This window comes from Bactrocera tryoni, chromosome 3 (genome assembly GCF_016617805.1).
Source record: "Bactrocera tryoni isolate S06 chromosome 3, CSIRO_BtryS06_freeze2, whole genome shotgun sequence".
Taxonomy (NCBI): domain Eukaryota; kingdom Metazoa; phylum Arthropoda; class Insecta; order Diptera; family Tephritidae; genus Bactrocera; species Bactrocera tryoni.
In genome coordinates this window covers 78,347,853-78,366,805 of record NC_052501.1, presented here as the reverse complement: position 1 = coordinate 78,366,805, position 18,953 = coordinate 78,347,853, and the positions used below count along the sequence as shown (strand labels likewise).

The following is an 18,953-nucleotide window of genomic DNA, read 5'->3' as shown; positions in this document are numbered from 1 at the left end:
TACAGAATAAAGTACAAACCAAGAGCAGAGTGTTTCCTTGAAGCATATCACCTCTTATGACCCATAAGTGAACAAAAAAAACATTTGTTATAAAATTTACTTTGTATAAAAATTTGCATTTTCACATTTATTTTCACATTAATATCACCAAAAATTCACTTACATTCTAACAATTTACAAATATTATATAAAACAATTATTATTCTAATTAATTTTCAACATAACCTCAAATTCGTTTAAAATATCTGAGAACAATTCTATTAACTTGAGCGTTGTGAGAAAACGCGTCATTTCTTCAACCGACTCCGTTCCCGTTTTTATTACACCATCCACACAGCTGTCGAGCAGCGTCTCCAAATTGGGATACTTTGCTGTGATTTCCGCCGGTATTGGTTTGAGGAAACCTTTCGTGCGATCACGCTTCAAATTCTCCCGCAAAAACAGGCACGATTCGAGTAAATTCACATCGCTTATGCCATACGTGCACAAACGATCCGGCACGAAGGCAAAGCAATCATCGCATTCAATATTTTCATGTTGATCTATGCCATCTTTATGGATTGTGTGCTTCGAATCCACTATAAAAGCGGTATTTAAATCAATAAAATAGAGTTTATCACGTTCCTCATTGTAGATTAGATTGTCTGCCGTTAAATCGGTTATATACATGCGGTAACCCTCAAAGCCATTGGTGAACTTCAAAGCAGACTCAAGCAATTGCTTGGCTATACGCAATTTGATTTCGAAATTTGCCTTGTAGAAATGTTGCAGCGTTTGGCCGACATGCTCCTGAAATGTGGTCAAACCACATACGCCAAACAACTGTGGCACCGGAAAACCGTGATGCTCAAGATAAGGATGTACAAGCAGCTGGGGATTGGTGAGCATGAGCAGCCATACAGTGGTTTCATTGTATACGCTATGTGTGGTGAAAAAGTTGACAAATTGTTGTATACTCGCATGTGGACAGATCTGTAAATCAGCTCCAACAGCTTGAGTGAGGTACTCTTTTCGCAGATATTCACTGTTTAGTGGAAAAGTAAGTGCACGTATTGTCTTATAATTTTTCGGATAGCTCTTTCCGATGATTTTGTGACCAGTGATTTTTGAGCGAAAGATTTGTGTTTTTCTATGTCTGCCGACTCTCGACACAAAATGGCTTATGATGTTGTGTGTATTCGATTCGTCATAATCCAAATTTGCTAGTATATGTCGGCAATTATTAACTACGCTTTTACCTAGAAGATGAGCAATTGGAAAATCATCAACTTCTATTCTTATCATGTAGTCTACCCAATCACGAAAGTTCATTAGAACTATTAGCAATATTTGAAATTTTTTGCTGCATAATAAACGTATAATAAAATAAAGCATTACTGAAATGAAAGAGATTTAAATTAAATAAATTGCAATGTTTCGAAATCGATTCGAGAAACTAAGGAAATTGTGTACTCGAAAGTTTAAAACAATTTAGTAGCGTTATTACTGTTATCATCGCTATAAAATTATACTCATACACAGCATTTAACATTATCTGGTTAGTATTAAACATATTACGGTACGTTTTCTCAATATATGGTTAGCAACCAGTTAAGTTATGGTTAAAAAATGGTTATTTACCGAAAGAAGGAATCTAAGTTATGTTAACCAGAACTTTACCGTTAGAAGGCTGTTAATCCGACATTCCGAAAACAACTCTAATACAATTATTTCACTCTGTAAGTAGCCAAATTCAACAAATCGGACATAGAAATACAAAATCAATTCCAACACCTTGCACGTATTGTCTTATAATTTTTCGGATAGCTCTTTCCGATGAGACTTGTTAAACACAGAATTTTTGGTGAATAAAATTCAAGTTTACTATAATATTTTAAGATAATAATCAATACTTGCAGCTATGCAAGCGGATCGGTCGAGCTTATCAAGATCCTTTGGAATTTGTAGGCTATATATTCGGACAATTTTTCTGAGAAGACCATAATGAAAAACATTTTTTAACTACAAAAACTATTAGTCAAGAAGGAGGAACTGAAAAAGACATCATCACATATGACTTCAACTAGAAAATTCTTGTTCTTTATGTTACCTATAAACTCCTATTAGGTGGATCCCCAGATCCTCAAAGATCAACGAAGCATTTTCCACAAACTTGGATAGCTTCGCCAGAGGTGTGTTTACCGAGATATTTCAATCTCAGTCTGTCAAAAGCTGCGCTATAAAGAAGGAAGTGACAAGATGATGCCTTCATCCATACAGCTTTGGCAAGGAGCGTCGAAGAGAATATTTAGCCGCAACGCATGTTAACCTATTGGACAGTGTCCAGTCAGAAAACTTATATTTGTGGCGAGATTGACTTTGCCAAGTGCCAGTAGTTCGGATGACCTCTTGGGGTAAACTCTGTTCCAGAAGAATCTCACAGTTCAGTTTGTTCACCAGCGCGCGCTGAGCTCACTAAAGATCCAAAGGTTCAACACGACAACACCAACGGGCATCGGAGAACCGATTCCATTAACGCGATAGCCATTTCTGCAGGATGTGTTCCACATACTCGGGCTACGGTATACCTGGACCACCAGCCCAGCGCTCAACCAAATCCAAAAGCAATTCCGAAATCATAGTCCCAGTGAATTCAAGTCCGTTAAGAGTTTTTACAGGCCGCGAAGGCCACAAGTCATTTAGCTTTACCGAGCATGCACCGTGTAGAGGCGATCTACCCTACATTATATTTCAAGCAGGATTTGTTGGAATTTGTTCTCGAATAAGAGCAAAGGATTCTGTTGAGGTATGAATGTTGAAGATCTTAATGTCCACTGGATCGCTGAGAACTCAACTGATTGCATTCGATCATTATGGCGAAAATAAATGATCCATCGAAAACTTAGGGGGATGGTTTATTGAATTTTTCCTTTCCTAGGCATTAGGGATAGTCCTAGCTTGAACCTCGGTAGATATTTAGTGAAGTTTATGCTATTACTAATTTTAAAACAGCTGCAAGTTCCCCAAAGAACTAATTTTTAACATTCAACTCAGCTAGAAATACTCGCTGAGAGTTTCAGAGTTATTCTCTATTTAATCTATAACCCAGGCATACAAATGTAATAACGCTACTTTGTAATAAGAAGCTCAGATATCACTTTATTTTATGCTGTTGTTATATGGTACCAGCCCATTGTACGTTGCACTGAAATTTTCTGACCAAAGCCTTCTTGCTTGCTTTTAGTGAACAATTTACCTTATGAAGACAGACAGTAAAAGCAAATCAGCTGGAAGAAGTCTTTAAGATACGAAGAAATCCTGTTTGGCTGCAAAGCGCCGCGATCATTATGTTTATACCCATACCCATGTACATATGTAGATGAATAAGTATGCAGTAGCCAAAGAGTTCTAGCATATCAAAATGCTGCTATCGTGTCTTATTTCATCCTTCCACACTCTTTCTCCTCGACTTGCGGTGAACATTTGTATTTTTTTTTTGAAACTCTCGCACTTTGTTGCTATGGCTTTTGTCGACTGACGATGATGGTAAGTTTGGCTTTGGCATATAGACAGCTCTACCTGAACAGGTACACAAATATGTAAGTGAAACGAAAAAAATGTGGTGTAGACATTAGCAAAAGATACATAGCTTGGATATGAACGTTCCGCTTGGCGCGCAGTTCAAGGTTGTTTGGGGAGAAAGAGGAAGGAAAATATGAAAAGAATACATCAATGTGTTCCTATTCATATAAGCGCGGGAAGCTATTGAGCTAAATGAAAAAAAAAGTAATGTACTGAAGAGGTAAATGAGCGAGCGCTAAGATAGACACAATTTCCAATTGGTAAACTTTTATGATGCACTTCGGTTTTGTCGATGAAAATAGGGTTATTATGGGTTGCTGCCTTTAAAAGTATACAAATTTGCTGTCTAGTCGACTCCATTAACACATAATGGTTTCAAGTGCTGTTAGTGGATCGGACAGAGTTGGTGTCCGATGCAATTCTTATTTTATTTTTATTATTTTTTTTTTTTGAAAATCGGTTTCTTGATGATAATTTTACTACACTGTAGAGTGAGAATCGTTTAAAAGGCAATAAAACCAATTTTTCTTATATCCAGAACAAGCTACGAGTTTATTAAGTTTGCCACGAGCCTTGTAAAACCCAAATGATAACGTCGGAGACCCTATGAAGTATGTATATATATTGGGTAGTAGAAAAAGTCTTTTCGTATTTCAAATAAACCTTCAACTTATTTTTTTTTTATTTATAATGAACTTTAATGAACCAAATATGTACGATTTTGTCCGACCACTTTTTGCCATTTTTCCGCTAGAGACATTATTCCATCAGTGTACAACTTTTCTGGTTTCTCGGCGAAAAACTGCGAAAAGTAATTTTCCCAGGCTTCTCTTGAAGCCAACTTCACTCTATCAAGGGAGTTCTGGATTCACCGAAACAAATGGTAGTCCGATGGTGCAAAGTCAGGGCTATATGGTGGATGCATCAAAACTTCCCAGCCAAGCTCTCCCAGTTTTTGTCGAGTCATCAAAGATGTGTGTGGTCTAGCGTTCTACTGATGGAAGACGAAGCCTTTCTGTTGATCAATTCTGGCCGTTTTTTTCGATTGCTTGCACCAATCTCAGCAGTTGTTGACAGTATAATGTAGAATCAATCTTTCGACCAGGCTGGAGCAGCTCATAGTGGATAATTTCATTCCAATACCACCAAACACTCAGCACAACCTTTGGAGGCGTCAATGCTGGCTTTGCGACCATTTGTTGAGCTTCACCACGCTTGAACCATGATCTCTTTTGCACATTATTGCCGTATTTGATCCACTTTTCGTCTCCAGTTACCATTCGCTTCAGAAATGGTTCGATTTCATTTCGTTTGAGCAAAGAATCGCAGCTTTTAATTCAGTCCATTAAATTTTTCACAGACAATTTGTGTGGTACCCATCCATCGAGCTTTTTTTTTATAGCCAGCCTTTTTTAAATGGTTCAAAACCATTTGATGATGAATGTTAAGTGCCTTAGCTATATCATGGCAGCTTATGTGACGGTCCTGATTAATCTTTTCTATAATTTCATCGACTTTTTCAATGTTAGGTCGACCAGAGCGTGGTGCATCTTTCACAGCGAAATTTCTAGAACGGAAGTGAGCGAACCATTGTTGTGCTACACGAACTGATACAGCTTCGTCTCCGTAAACTTCACAAATTTCATTGGTGGCTTGCGTGGCATTCTTCCCATTTTTTATACGAAAATTTCAATTTACAGCGAGTTTCTGCATTATTTTCACTTATTTTTGAGCAGCTGTAACTATTTTTAAACTTCACCGAATTTTTTAATTTTAATTTTTGGTTAATTGAAGCTTAAAATCTCATCTTTCCAACACTATGTGGCAAAATGTGATTGGTAGCACGACTGCAACGACATCTATTGACAAAATACGAAAATAGTTTTTCGACTACCCAATATGAATATATTTTTTGAATAGGACAACTATTATACATACATATATCATACACTGTCATACAAACTGACCGATCAAAGTCAAACCCTTGTATGAAAAACGTTTTTATTTGGCGAGATATCTTCACGTAATTTGTCATAGATAAAAGGGTGCCGTACAATATTCAGTATTACCAAAACAGGTAAATATGAAATGAAATGTTTGCTAAGATAACAGTAATGCGTGAAAACAATGTTATCACTTAAGCTGTTGATATTTACATACGTATAACAGGTGTGACATATGTATGACTGCTCAGCATTTTCGTTAGCAACTTGCAGACAATTAGAGTGCTTGTTCCAAAAATAAAAACAATAAAACGCGTGTGAAGTGTAATAAACTCAAAGTTTAAACATATCTACATACAATTATACTTGTATTAAAAGTAAAATGCGTATAAACAAAAATTTTATAATACACTTATCTTAACCTCAGCCGGTATTCATACATATAAACACACACACTTATGCATGGCATTTAGTTCATTGATTGAGACTAAAAGCATACACAGTTTAAAGTTACCCAGCCACAGGCTGTAGCATTTAGACCAGTTCTCTGCTCAGGAGTACATTCAACTAATCTGAGCGCTTACTAAGAACATTGAGTATAAAGTTTTTTAATTTAAACGTGCTCTTGGAAATACTATATATGCATGTACGGTGTTTGGTTGGGTTAGCGGACTGACAAATGTTCGATTGCAATTGGAATTATATTATTTGTGAAATAATAAGATCTCAGCGCCTACTAGCTACTTACATATGTAATAGCTAATATGCCGCCTATTGGCATCCAAGGAGAAGAATTAGCGCGATTGAACCATCTATTAAAGCCGTCTGTAGGCTTAAAAATAGAGGAGAGAACCAAAAGCTTTGCATTGTGGAAACAACGGTGCCAAACCTCAATCAAAAGACAGTGGATCTACGGACTAATCCCAGCCATCCATGCGTGGTAAGATAGACAACATGAGGACCTAGACTTTCACTTAACTCAAATACTGAGTGGACATGGATGCTTTAGAAGCTAGCTGTTCCGATTCCATCACAGTCCGTAATAGTCCGTAGTGTACAGTGCATAGAAGACTCTGAGCACGTACAGTTATTTTTCCAATGCCCTCGTTTTTCAAGTGTAAGGGAAAAGTTAAAATCTTCACTTGGTGGTAGTTTTTCGGTGGAAATTTTGACAGCACTCATGGGTCAGTCTGGTAAATAGAAAGCTGTCTTATGACAAAACTAACAACAGTATTTGTAGTATATTAAGCGTCAGTCAGTCTGCATTAACCCGGTGGTTTCGTAGGAGAGATATGAGTTGGTAGCAAGTTAGATTTGGCGGATTAAAGTTCTGCACTCCGGCTTTTGATGCTTCCTCCTACGAAAAAAAAATGTTATAGTTATTATTGAATTATTCAACTCAGACTGAAAAAATTGGTCGAACTCAGTTTATTTGACGTACGTAGCAATTTGAACTGACTTGCCTTTTTCCACTTATTTCCTTTAATGGGTCTCTTATGGACAAAAAAGTTCTGTTGTTTTTGGTCAAATATTTCGACACAAAAAGCGATGTGAGTAGGGGCGTTATCATGGTACAAAAGCCGATTTTTGTTCTTCCACAAACCCGGGCGTTTCTCACTGTAATATTCTTTATTGGATGTGCGACCCTTTGCCAAGAACTCATGATGCACGAGGCTCCTGCAATCGAATAAAACTTTTAGCAAACCTTTCACGTTCCCTCTTCGTCGTTCACGTCTTCTCGACCCGCTGAGAACATTTTGTACCACCGATAAACTTTGTTTTTGTCCTAGGAAGCTTCATATTTCATATTTTTGGCTATAACCGCGTAAGCGATGTCTCCGACAATAAAGAAAGAAACTTCATCATATCCTAAAGTCAACATTCGGAATGCTTCGGGGACTCAATTTTGTTTTTTTTTCACACAAAATTTTATACGGATTCGTTGATCCATTTTTTGCAATATGCAAAGAAGAAGACAACCCAAAATTCACATTTTGTTCAAAACGAATATCCAAATGTATACTTTTTCAAATATTAAATGGCCCGCGAGGGTAAGTAATTGCTAATTTCTTGATATTTTTATCCAAGACGCTACTTTTGTAGTCTTAAACCAATATCTCTGTGGGTACATCTGATTAAATTAGACCCGGACTAATCCATTATAAACTGTGTTCAAACCGAATCGATAAAAAAATTTGGCACAACCTTATTTTTTGTTCGTACGAATTTTGATCTCCATGTAGACTTTGGATCTATATGTGACTTGGTCTACGAAAAGGGGGCTAACATGCGAAAACTAGTTTTCTGGGAAAAGCTGTAAAAAATAATCGTCAGTTTCTCGTACCTAACCTAAGCCCCCTTGTCGTAGACCAGGTCACATATACATATGTAAAATAATGCGAGTTCTATCAGCTGTTTGTTGACGAACAGTGTGCATGGCGATTTTTCCGATGAACGATTTGGCTTCAAATTTTGTATTTCTTAAGGAATCAATGCTGCGGAATCAACCAAAATGTTCTGTAAATGTTCTGGGAGTCTATTTTAGCACGAACTAAAGTATTTGAGTGGCACAAAAAAATTCAGTGAAGCTCGTGAAGTCATCGAATATTTGCCTCATGCGTGTCGTCCATCCACCTCTGTTAATAACTATGAAAAAAGTTTAAGAAACAGTGCTTGAAAACCGTCTAGTTGGCATCGGAGAGATAGCAGAGAATCTCAACATCTCTTATGGACTGATTCAACATATTTCAGTGAATGTTTTTGGTATGAAATGTGTTAAGTTGAAGGCGATAATAAAAATTTGTAACAAAACACCTGAAAATTTTCCTTTTTTTTGCAAGTCCGGGTCAAATTTGATCAGATATTTTTGAGTTTTACACAAAAAAATGTATAATCGTATGACTGGAGAACATTTATCGATCTCTCCCTAAGCAGAATGCCTTTTTTAACATTAGTTGAGTAGCATTTGTTCTGCACTCATTACACTCACAACCGGCATTGATCGATGTGAAATGCTCAGATATATGAGCGCCACACGAAAGTGCGTTGTGCGGCGGAAAGCTAACAGAATCTCGGTAAAAAGCATTCAATCGTATACGAGACGTCGAGGCAAAAGGTTTGTGTAAAATCGCTTATAAGATTAGAAGAGAAGACAATTTCGCTTTAGTACGAGTATATGAAATAGTAAAATCAGTGCAAAAAGTCAGCGAAGAAAGCAAACAAACGTATTATTTCTGTGCTGTCTGTGCGTGTGTGCAATCTCTGAAAGGTAAATGAAATTGAAGTGAAACGCTGAAGGTAAATTCATATAAAGCTGATAAAATAATCTAAACATACAAGATCAGCTGTTAAATTGTATATTACTTAGGAGAAAAACAAGCAAAAAATCGGTCAAGTACAATAATTAAAAAGGAGATATATGAATATACATATGTATGTATAACAGCATAGTAGCAACAAAATTTACGTAATAAATTTGCAGTGTGACATAGTATATAAGACAAATTGCAAGTCAAGTAGAAAATTGCTTTTGTGATGACGGAAATGGGCGCAATTTTTAGATTAAAAGCAGATTAAGGGAATGAGCATGAGTAAAGAATAAAAAGTGCTAAAGATTTTTTGAATAATTTAGATTAAACATTTTGTGATTACAAAAACGATTTTACTCGCTTGATTGACGAATATTTTATCTAACGAAATGAGTGGTAATGCCAACGGCGTTTTGATTGATTATGATCTCAAAACAAATAAAACAGCATTCGTTTGTCGATGAGGCAATCGTGAAGATTGATTGAGAAAAAGTGTATACATTTACATAGCTTTGTAGAAAGTTAATTTGTTTAATATTTGCATATAAAAGATTGAGTAAAAAAACTATTTTCGAAAACCTGTTTGATTTTAGTAGATGTGCGCATTAGTTTTGAATTGTAGATGTAGATTCTACAAAGGTGAAGCATTATTTTTGAAGAGCAATATATGTATTTAAAATAACTTCAAATATATAAAAATTTAATAGTTGCTATAATTAATTGAAAAATTAAATTAAATAAACTGAATGACTTAAAATAAATCAAAGTTATCCTCCTGCTTACAAATGTATGGTTTTGGTTAGGAATATTAAATTAAAAATAGTGATAAAAATATAATATAAACATGAGACAACATTAACTTAGGCTACACCCACGCTGTAATATCTTTCACAGCTGCACTTCTTATAGCATAAAAACGTATAAAAAGTTCTTTATCAAGTGTTTAGTACCGGTACCGGTTAGTTTTTATGACAGCTATATGCTATAGTGGTCCGATCTGTACTATATGTTCGAAGATTGTAGTTTGGCCTTGAAAAATATTCTGCGCCAAATTTCGTTAAGATAATTTTTGGAATAAAAAACTTTTTCATACAAGAACTTGATTTGGATCGGTTAGTTTTTATGACAGCTATGTGCTATAGTGGTCCGATCTAAACAATATGTTCGGAGATTGTAGTCTTGCCTTGGAAAATATTCTGTGCCAAATTTCGTTAAGATAATTTTTGGAATAAAAAAGTTTTTCATACAAGAACTTGATTTGGATCGGTTAGTTTTTATGACAGCTATGTGCTATAGTGGTCCGATCTAAACAATATGTTCGGAGATTGTAGTCTTGCCTTGGAAAATATTCTGTGCAAAATTTCGTGAAGATAATTTTTGGATTAAAAAACTTTTTCATACAAGAACTTGATTTGGAGTTTCAGTTTGTGCGGCAACTGCAAGCTATAGCGGTCCGATCTAAACAATATGTTCGGAGATTGCAGTCTAGCCTTGGACTATAATGCATGCGAAATTTCGTGAAGACTTCATGATAAATAAAAAGGTGTTCCATACATATCGATCAGCTTGTATGACAGCTATATCATATAATGGTCCAAAATTGGCGGTTCCGAGAAATGAGCAGCTTCTTGGAGAGAAAAGGGTGTATACAAAATATTAGATGGATAACTAAAAAACTGACGGACTTACTCGCGTATATAACTATATACAGACAGATGAACATGGCTAAATCGACTCAGCTCGTCACGTTACAGAATCTGCAGTCTAAAAAAGCTCGGTCACGTACTTAAGGGATCGTCTCAGTGTGAAATTTTCGAGAGATCGATTTTTTTTTTTTTTGCATTACCGGATAGTATACACTGTAATAAATTTTCTCTCAAATTTTGAAATCGAAATTGAAATTATTACGGTCGCTACAGCGTTTCTTGTAGAAAGGGAGCAGAATGGGAAACGTTCCAGCTCCGATATTTAAACGCGTTTTTTTAGAATGGTATTTTTCAAAACGGTTTCCACTCTCAACGGAAAAGTTTTGAAGATATCTAGTTCCAATTTGGTTGAACATTAAAAAATTTCAACATTAAAAAAAATTGCGAAAATCAGTGATTTTCGGAGCTTTACATTGAGACGATCCCTTAATGTTGTGTATCAACGCCGACAAATTTCGTAGCTTGAGATATTGAAAATTATCAATGAAATTGTACTTCTGTTCTTGAGCATTATCATGTTAGCTCAACAGTTCAGACTCTGCTCAAGTTTTTTCCAGCCAAAATGCAGTAGACAGGAAATCAATATCGGGAATGCAATTTCACCACAGCTGGCAGTTGTTGTAAAGAAAACAGCATGGAATATATTATTATTAATGATATATTTCTGAAAGTCTGGGAATTTCGTGGTACAGCAGCTAAGCATTTCTTTGAAATTCAATATTCATTGCAATTCATTAATTTTTATGTGATTTTGAACTCACGTTCCGGCCATACTACGCATCTACATACATACTTATGTATGTGTTATACTATGTATGTATATACAAGCTTTTTCCTTTTGCTGATATAATTTATTCGTTCTAGTATTTTATGCGAACCAGTTTGGCGCTGTTCTACAAGCTCAAAACACCCATTTAGCTTTGTCGACCCAGAGCAAGTCGCTCGCACAATGCCGGTAATCGGCGATGACAAATCAAATCCAACTTTATATTGTCTGTTTTCATTTCTGTTTTTGAAAAATCCATACATATGTATGTATGTGCTGTGGATAAACAAACAAATGACGACTTAAGTGCGGGTAAATACCAAGACACGAAAGCTACTCAACATTTTCTAAAAAGCTGTTTGTCCACAGCAAATATACTATGTTCAATGAATGTAAACAAATGCTGATACGATTGCTTGTGTGATCATAAGAATTATCGTTTTTTACCTTTTTTGGCACAGTGCTCATACTCGCTACATTGTTCTGATAGTTGGTTCTGGAGTGCTGATAAAGGTGCCACTTTTAAAGCAATGACACTCAATAACATTAAAGATAGCGGCTTTAAGAGTCTTATCTCATATCAATTAATATAGAAAATGCTGATAATGACGCGCGTGCAAAACTTAAAAGTGTTATTCGATTGGCGCAATTGATTTGAACGCCCCTTGAAATATCTTATTGTTGCATATCATCTGATCAAATTTGACTCGGACTCAATATTTTTTTTCCTATTTTGATAACATAAAACGGAGTTTGATCTCTGAAGCCTACTTTGAGGAATATGGGAAATATTTTTACTAAAATCTAGTGTTTTATAGGGTCTCCTTTGCATGCCATCTGATCAAATGTGACCCGGACTCGGTATTTTTTTTGTCCTACTTTGGTAACATATAACTGAGTTTGATCTCTGAAGCCTATTTTGAGGAAAATAAGAAAAATTTTTATTAAATCCTTTGCATGCCATCTGATCAAATTTGACCCGGACTCGGTATTTTTTTTTTATCCTAGTATGTTAACATGCAACAGAGTTTGATATCTGAAGCCTATTTTGAGGAAAATAAGAAATATTTTTATTACTGAGAGCCAAAAGCATGTTGTGCTCCCAAAAGCATGCTTTATGTTATGCCCAAACCACGTGCGCACTCTTCTCCTAACATTTAAATTGTTACTTATACTATACAAACTTAAAGCAAGTTTGTTTGGAATGAGAGGCAAGCGAAATATTACGAAGTCATTGAGCGAATGAAAAAATGCCGCACATAACATAAACTAACGCTGCCACTAATATTTAGACACAAGCAATTTATTCAAATCACGTTTTCGTTCATGGAGTTTTGAAGGCGACGCCGCTGGCCACCTTAAAGCTGCTAGTGCTAACCAGGTATGCAAGTACATATGCATACAGGTATGTGTATGCCATCATTAATATGAAGTTTGCTTTTCAAGTTCAAGAACAAATGGCACTACAAATTATTTTCAACAACAGACATTATTCCACATTTACATATGTACATACATACATTAATATTGTATATATGTATTTATAAACAAATGTTGGTTAAATATTAGGGTGGCACAAGAGAAAAATCCCATGCGGCTGAAGTTTCATTATTTTATGGCAACTTTTTTTCTTCTTAAGAAATTAATAACGCTGTGAAAAATAAATCATTTTAAATTGCAAGTCTCAGTTTCGTGGGAAATATACTGTTCTACCAAGATGGTCTCCAATTTTTAATTTTTTTATAGTTTGTTTTTAAACTTTTTTTTGCTGATTTTCGACGTAAACGAACTTAACAGAAAAATTACAAATTTCAAAGGATTTATACCCACTCATATGTGTACTAGGGTGGGTCCAAAAAAAAAACAAACTGTAAGATTTGCAATTTTAAATTATTTTTGACCTAAACGAACTTAACCGAAAACCGAAAAAGTATAAGAAATTACAGAAATATATATACATACCCACTCATATGTGTACTAGGGTGGGTCTAAAAAAAAATAAGCAAACTGTGAGATTTTGCAATTTTAAATGATTTTTGACCTAAACGAACTCAACCAAAAATTATAAAAAAAATTAAATACAATGCATATCCACTCATACTTGTACTAGGGTGGTTCAAAAGAGCAAAACTGTGAGATTTGCAATTCTAAATGATTTTTGACCTAAACGAACTCAACCAAAAATTATAAAAAAAAATTAAATACAATGCATATCCACTCATATTTGTACTAGGGTGGTTAAAAATTGCAAAACTGTGAGATTTGCAATTCTAAATGATTTTTGACCTAAACGAACTTAACCGAAAAATTACAAATTTCAAAACATTTTTACCCACTCATATGTGTACTAGGGTGGGTCCCAAAAAAAACTAGCTGTGAGATTTGCAATTTTAAATGATTTTTGACCTAAACGAACTTAACCGAAAACCGAAAAAGTATAAGAAATTACAGAAATATATATACATACCCACTCATATGTGTACTAGGGTGGGTCTAAAAAAAAATAAGCAAACTGTGAGATTTTGCAATTTTAAATGATTTTTGACCTAAACGAACTCAACCAAAAATTATAAAAAAAATTAAAAACAATGCATATCCACTCATATTTGTACTAGGGTGGCTAAAAATAGCAAAACTGTGAGATTTTCAATTTAAAGTGATTTTTTTTTACTAAAATTTGCATTTAATTTTTTTCATTGATTTATAAAATTCATAACAAATTTTTTTTTTGCCTCAAAATAATCAAACTTCAACCAACAAAATAGAAAACTGTAAGGCGGAGAATCTTCTCGTTGCAATTAAGAGCCCATATTTGGAGAGATTTTCGTAGAGGTGTATAATAACCAATTTTTCAGAATTCCAAACGAAAAAAAATATTTGATTTTTTGACGCATCCCATTACACATATAAGTAAAACAAATTTCTAACTTCAGTGTGAACTGGTGAAACGGCGTCTCAGAAGCGGAACAATTAGATTTTATATATTATTGTGCCTGGCAAGGCTTAACCGTAAAACTAGACAAATAAATATTAAAATGTTTGATAAGAGTTTTAAATCAGCGACCATGAAATCAGCATGGCATTAAGAATTAATACAGAAATTTGCAAAAAGAAAAAGAAGAAGCAGAAAATAATTGATGTTAGTCGTGACGAAACGTTGCTGGCGGCATTTGAAAATACATACTTATGTATGTAGACAAAACGAACAATGAAGAAGTGTGCAAATGTTGTGTCTAAGAATATGTAATCTGATATATTACAGGCTAGAAGGGCTAAATGTTACGTACATATGTGTTCAAAATAGCTATTTGTATGGTAAGTAGCTATAAAGTTTATGGCATTTATTTACAACTATCTGTAGAAAAGATTTTCACGTAAAAAGCCAAAAATATTTAGTTGATGAAATAGAGTCTTCTTCACCTCCTTTTAAAATCAAGAATAGGGTATATTCAACTAACAAGTTTGTAACACCCATAAGGAAAGGTTAGAGGCCCTATAGATTTGGTTTGGTTAATCCGGTAGGCCAAAGAGCCACGCAGAGTTCAGTTTGGTTCTTTGCGATACCAGATGGAGTTCACTTGCTAAGTCCAAAAGGAATAATCATCGTTTGGGATGCCTGCGCTTGACACAAATTTTAACAGAATATGCGGCCTCACTATCGATACCTCCGCCAGTACATCAAACTGTGTGGACCCCAGATGCTTACAGCGTAGTCTTGCCAATGGGGGTTCAGTGCACAAGAAATGCGCCATTGTTCTCCTGGTGCCCTGCTCTAGACATTCCCTGCAGTCCGCTCGATCTGTCAGCCCCATCTTACGAGCGTGTGTCGCTACCACAAAAGCTGCTCCATTGCTTCCCTGGTGCCCTGCTCTAGACATTCCCTGCAGTCTTCTCGATCAGTCAGCCCCATCTTACGGGCGTGTGTCGCCACTAGACAGTGACCAGTTAGTATTTCCATCATGTTTCTACAGTGCCAATGGTAATTTTGTGTACTTCCAATCTACCGTTTTGCAGATGATTTTTGCAGTACTTTTGCACACAGGGAGCTCGTTCCATCGGGTTTTGATTTTCTTTACCATGCTCCTGTCAAGATCGTCGTATAGTCAAGGCATGGATTTCATAATTTGAAGGCACTATAAAGTATAATATGATCAGTTTGACGAGCTGAGTCGATTTAGCCATGCCATTAGAGAAACAGCTGTCTACCTGTATAAACCATTTGTTTTTATGTTTTTTTGTTAAATATTGTAGATAATTTATCTTATTTTTTCCACTTCCAGATGAACTCAATATTCTTGCCGAGCTACTCACAACCGGTGTCGACACCGCAGACCAAATCCGTACAGCTGGCTCATCAGCTTATGGACAACGCCGCCATGGCGGCACAATTTAGTCGACGCTTCGAACAACTCTTGCGCTCTGAGAAGTTCTATGATTGTGTTTTTCACATTGCCGGCGCCCAATTGAAGTGTCACAAATTGATATTGTCCACGGCGAGTCCAGTTTTCGAAGCCATGTTTTATGGACCGCTACGCGAACAACAACAAGAAATTGAAATTTTGGATATTAGCGCCGAGACTTTTCAAATGCTTTTAAATTACATATACGCCGGCGTCATAGACTTTGAGTCGCTCACGCTGGAGGATGCTATCGAGCTATACTATTGCGCTGAGAAATATTTAATCACAGATTTGACCAACAGTTGTCTGGTGGCGATAGCGCGCAAGTTACGCTACAACAATATATTACCCGCGCTGGAACTTTGTGTCTGCATGGATCTGCGCGATTTGCTAGACGTCTGCATGTCGTTCTTTACACGCTGCTGCATCAATAATCCACAATACATGACCTCACATAAGAATCACTATGTGCATGTATCCAAGGATTGCATTAAGGCGATCATAGCGGCTAATAAGAGTGAGAAGACCAGTAAACAGCTGTTGTGGTTCGTCTATGAGTGGTGTCAGCAGGAATGTCACGAATTAGGTTTACAACAGGAAGATTGTGCATTAATTATAAATGATCTTCAATTGCCCGTAAGTGGTGTTGAGTGTGAAGATCATGCGCTCGGGTCGTCACAACAACCAAAACAGCAATGCCATGCGATTGAACGCAGCTATTTCAAGGCATGTCGTCCTTTTATTGTCGATCAGGATACACACGAATGGACTTTGTATGTTAAATGCGATCGATTTATTGCATTACGTGGTCTCGTTATCTGTAGTCGCTTAACGCCGAACATATCACCGATGTCGCATTATGCTTTCAACATACCCAGCGAGTACTGTGAAAATTTACAAATTGAGATCGCAACGCCTGCCATAAATGCTAACCAGCAGCAGCAGCTGGAACAGAGTAGCGGCAGCGATGGTGAGAGTGATGAAAGTGATCAAGAGCCAAATGCGGCGAATGGCGGTGAGACTGTTCTATGGCAGCACAATGTGACAAAACAGCTGACCAGATACAATTGTGATATGAATATCGAGTGGGGCGATGGTTTGCTGCTAACGCCTGACATAGAGTACAAAATTCGATTGGTGTGGCGTACAGATGCATACGGCTCGGAGTATCCATGCAGTTTGCAGTCGGATTTTGTCGATGGCATACGTTTTAGGGACGTGCCAGCGCAAACCGGCAGTTTAGTGAAGGGCTTGCGTTTTACAAATTTAGTTTAAAAATTGCTCCAGAAAACATTTGAATTTTATTATTTCAACAATTTACTAATTAATTAACACTAACTTAAATAAAAATAAATTAAAAGAAATAGTCGAAAAATAGTTTTACTGTCATGAGTGGATAACTTTGTGTGGATTTATTTTGCTTTTGACGTTAGGTCAATAAACCATACACGTTCTTTATACTAACTTCATTTTTTCAACATTTCTTTTCAAAATTTTTTACCTACTTATATATGTACATATGTACTATATGTGAGAACAAACATATGTTTTTCCATTTCTTTTTTATTTATTCAAATTAGCCTCATTAAACAGTATTTAACCTTCTTCGTCGTCGCAAACCAGTTTATTGTATTCAATGAATTCATATGGATAAGTATGGACATACATATGTACATACATATTTATATCGATAAAATTTGAGATTGTTTTCCATCAATCATGCATATGCAAATATTATGCATATATAAATACATACATACATACAAATGTTTGTTCATATGTATATGTATGTACATATGCGCCTACTTTCGCCATATTCATAAAGCTGATTTCTAACATAAAACTTTCATTTCATTTCCAATGAATTTTAAATTTTTATAACAAATTTAAGCATATTGACTGGTAACCATGAGCCACTGCAAAAGTTGCGATCTGCGTTAAGAAATCAAAAATATAATGCGCTCGTACACATACCCACTTATGTATGTATGTATGTACATAGCACCATTTCGCTTGACAATAGCCTAATTGGAGTATTGTCTAATAAGAGCATCATACGGCATAATATTGTCTTGAGCAGCCGGCTTTATATCCGTTGTCTCTTCAATAATTAACTGTTAGATTGTAAAGGCCTGCGAAGATACCATATAGCACATCCTTGAAAAGGATGTACAAATTGTAAGGTTAGGTTGAATTTGCATCATCAGAAGTACGCTCGCAAGCTCGCATTATATACATATGTATATGTATGTATAATTCCATATACGATATCATAGGAGGATACGCAAAATAAGACTTTTTGTACTCGTACTACCTACCTATGTACATTCAAATTCTACGACAACGTTGATAGACACGTACAATTTCTAATTATACGCCAACAAGAATACAAAAGAAGAAATGAAAACTTACCGCCTACAACTTATACGTATACTATGTATGTATGTAAATGGTTAATGTTATTTAAAAAAATTAACACTAGAACGTTGCAAATGATAAACAACTCAACAAATATAGGTATAAACAAAACTAAAACTTGCACTTTCGCGCTTATCATATAAATATAAATTAATGCAACAGCTGTTTGCTGCAACCAGTGTTGTGCAAAAACACATATGTATATTGTTTGCAAATTCTTACAATGCAACTCTGTACTTTCGGAAATCTGTGCGTACACATTTTCTTGCAAGTCAAACATGGTTTGGATCATACCTTAATTAACAGAGAGCGCTATTAGAGATTTACATTTAACTTTCTATGAGTTTCTTGAGACCGAATTGAGAAAAATTAATGAAACAGTTGTTTTTGAGTGATCTTTCGTTTGGTAGTCAAATACGTGGAAAGTCTACTAGACAGATTCTTTATATGGTGGTCTACATGTATGGCATTGTTATGCTATGTTTGCATAACTGAAGTCTCAGTACAGTAAACTTTATAAATAAATAAAAAACATGTGAGACACTTATAAAACCCCGGCACAAAATAAAACCCTTCAGAAAAAGGAATTTAGGAGAACATTGCAATTAAAAACAGATTTGAAAATTTTGTAGCAGATTGCTTTTATTTTGAAAGCAAAATATTTTTTTGAAGTTTTAGTAACTCCAATAATTTATATAACAAATTTATTTTGCAAACTTTTAAGCAATTTTTTATGTAGTACATACCTAGCAATACGACTCTGTATTCATCACATTCAACCTAGCAATACAACTCTGTATTCAGCACATTCACGTGAAAAGTGTTATGCGCCTGTCACACGTTCAATATTT

General features: G+C 35.5%; 2 protein-coding genes across 2 annotated transcripts; one reads left to right on the top strand and one right to left on the bottom strand.

Moving 5' to 3' along the window:
- Positions 1 to 152: 152 nt before the first annotated feature.
- Positions 153 to 18,119, bottom strand: LOC120771183. The gene is made up of 2 exons (XM_040099073.1): positions 18,097 to 18,119; positions 153 to 1,376 (listed from the first exon to the last, which is right to left on the bottom strand). Exon 2 carries the CDS (start codon positions 1,372 to 1,374, stop codon positions 205 to 207), a length of 1,170 nt encoding a protein of 389 aa, XP_039955007.1. The 5' UTR covers positions 1,375 to 1,376; positions 18,097 to 18,119; the 3' UTR covers positions 153 to 204.
- On the top strand, positions 8,608 to 17,012 carry LOC120771182 (BTB/POZ domain-containing protein 6-A). The gene is made up of 2 exons (XM_040099072.1): positions 8,608 to 8,772; positions 15,565 to 17,012. The coding sequence occupies exon 2, from the start codon at positions 15,565 to 15,567 to the stop codon at positions 16,957 to 16,959; it is 1,395 nt and encodes a 464-aa protein (XP_039955006.1). The 5' UTR covers positions 8,608 to 8,772; the 3' UTR covers positions 16,960 to 17,012.
- Positions 18,120 to 18,953: the final 834 nt, after the last annotated feature.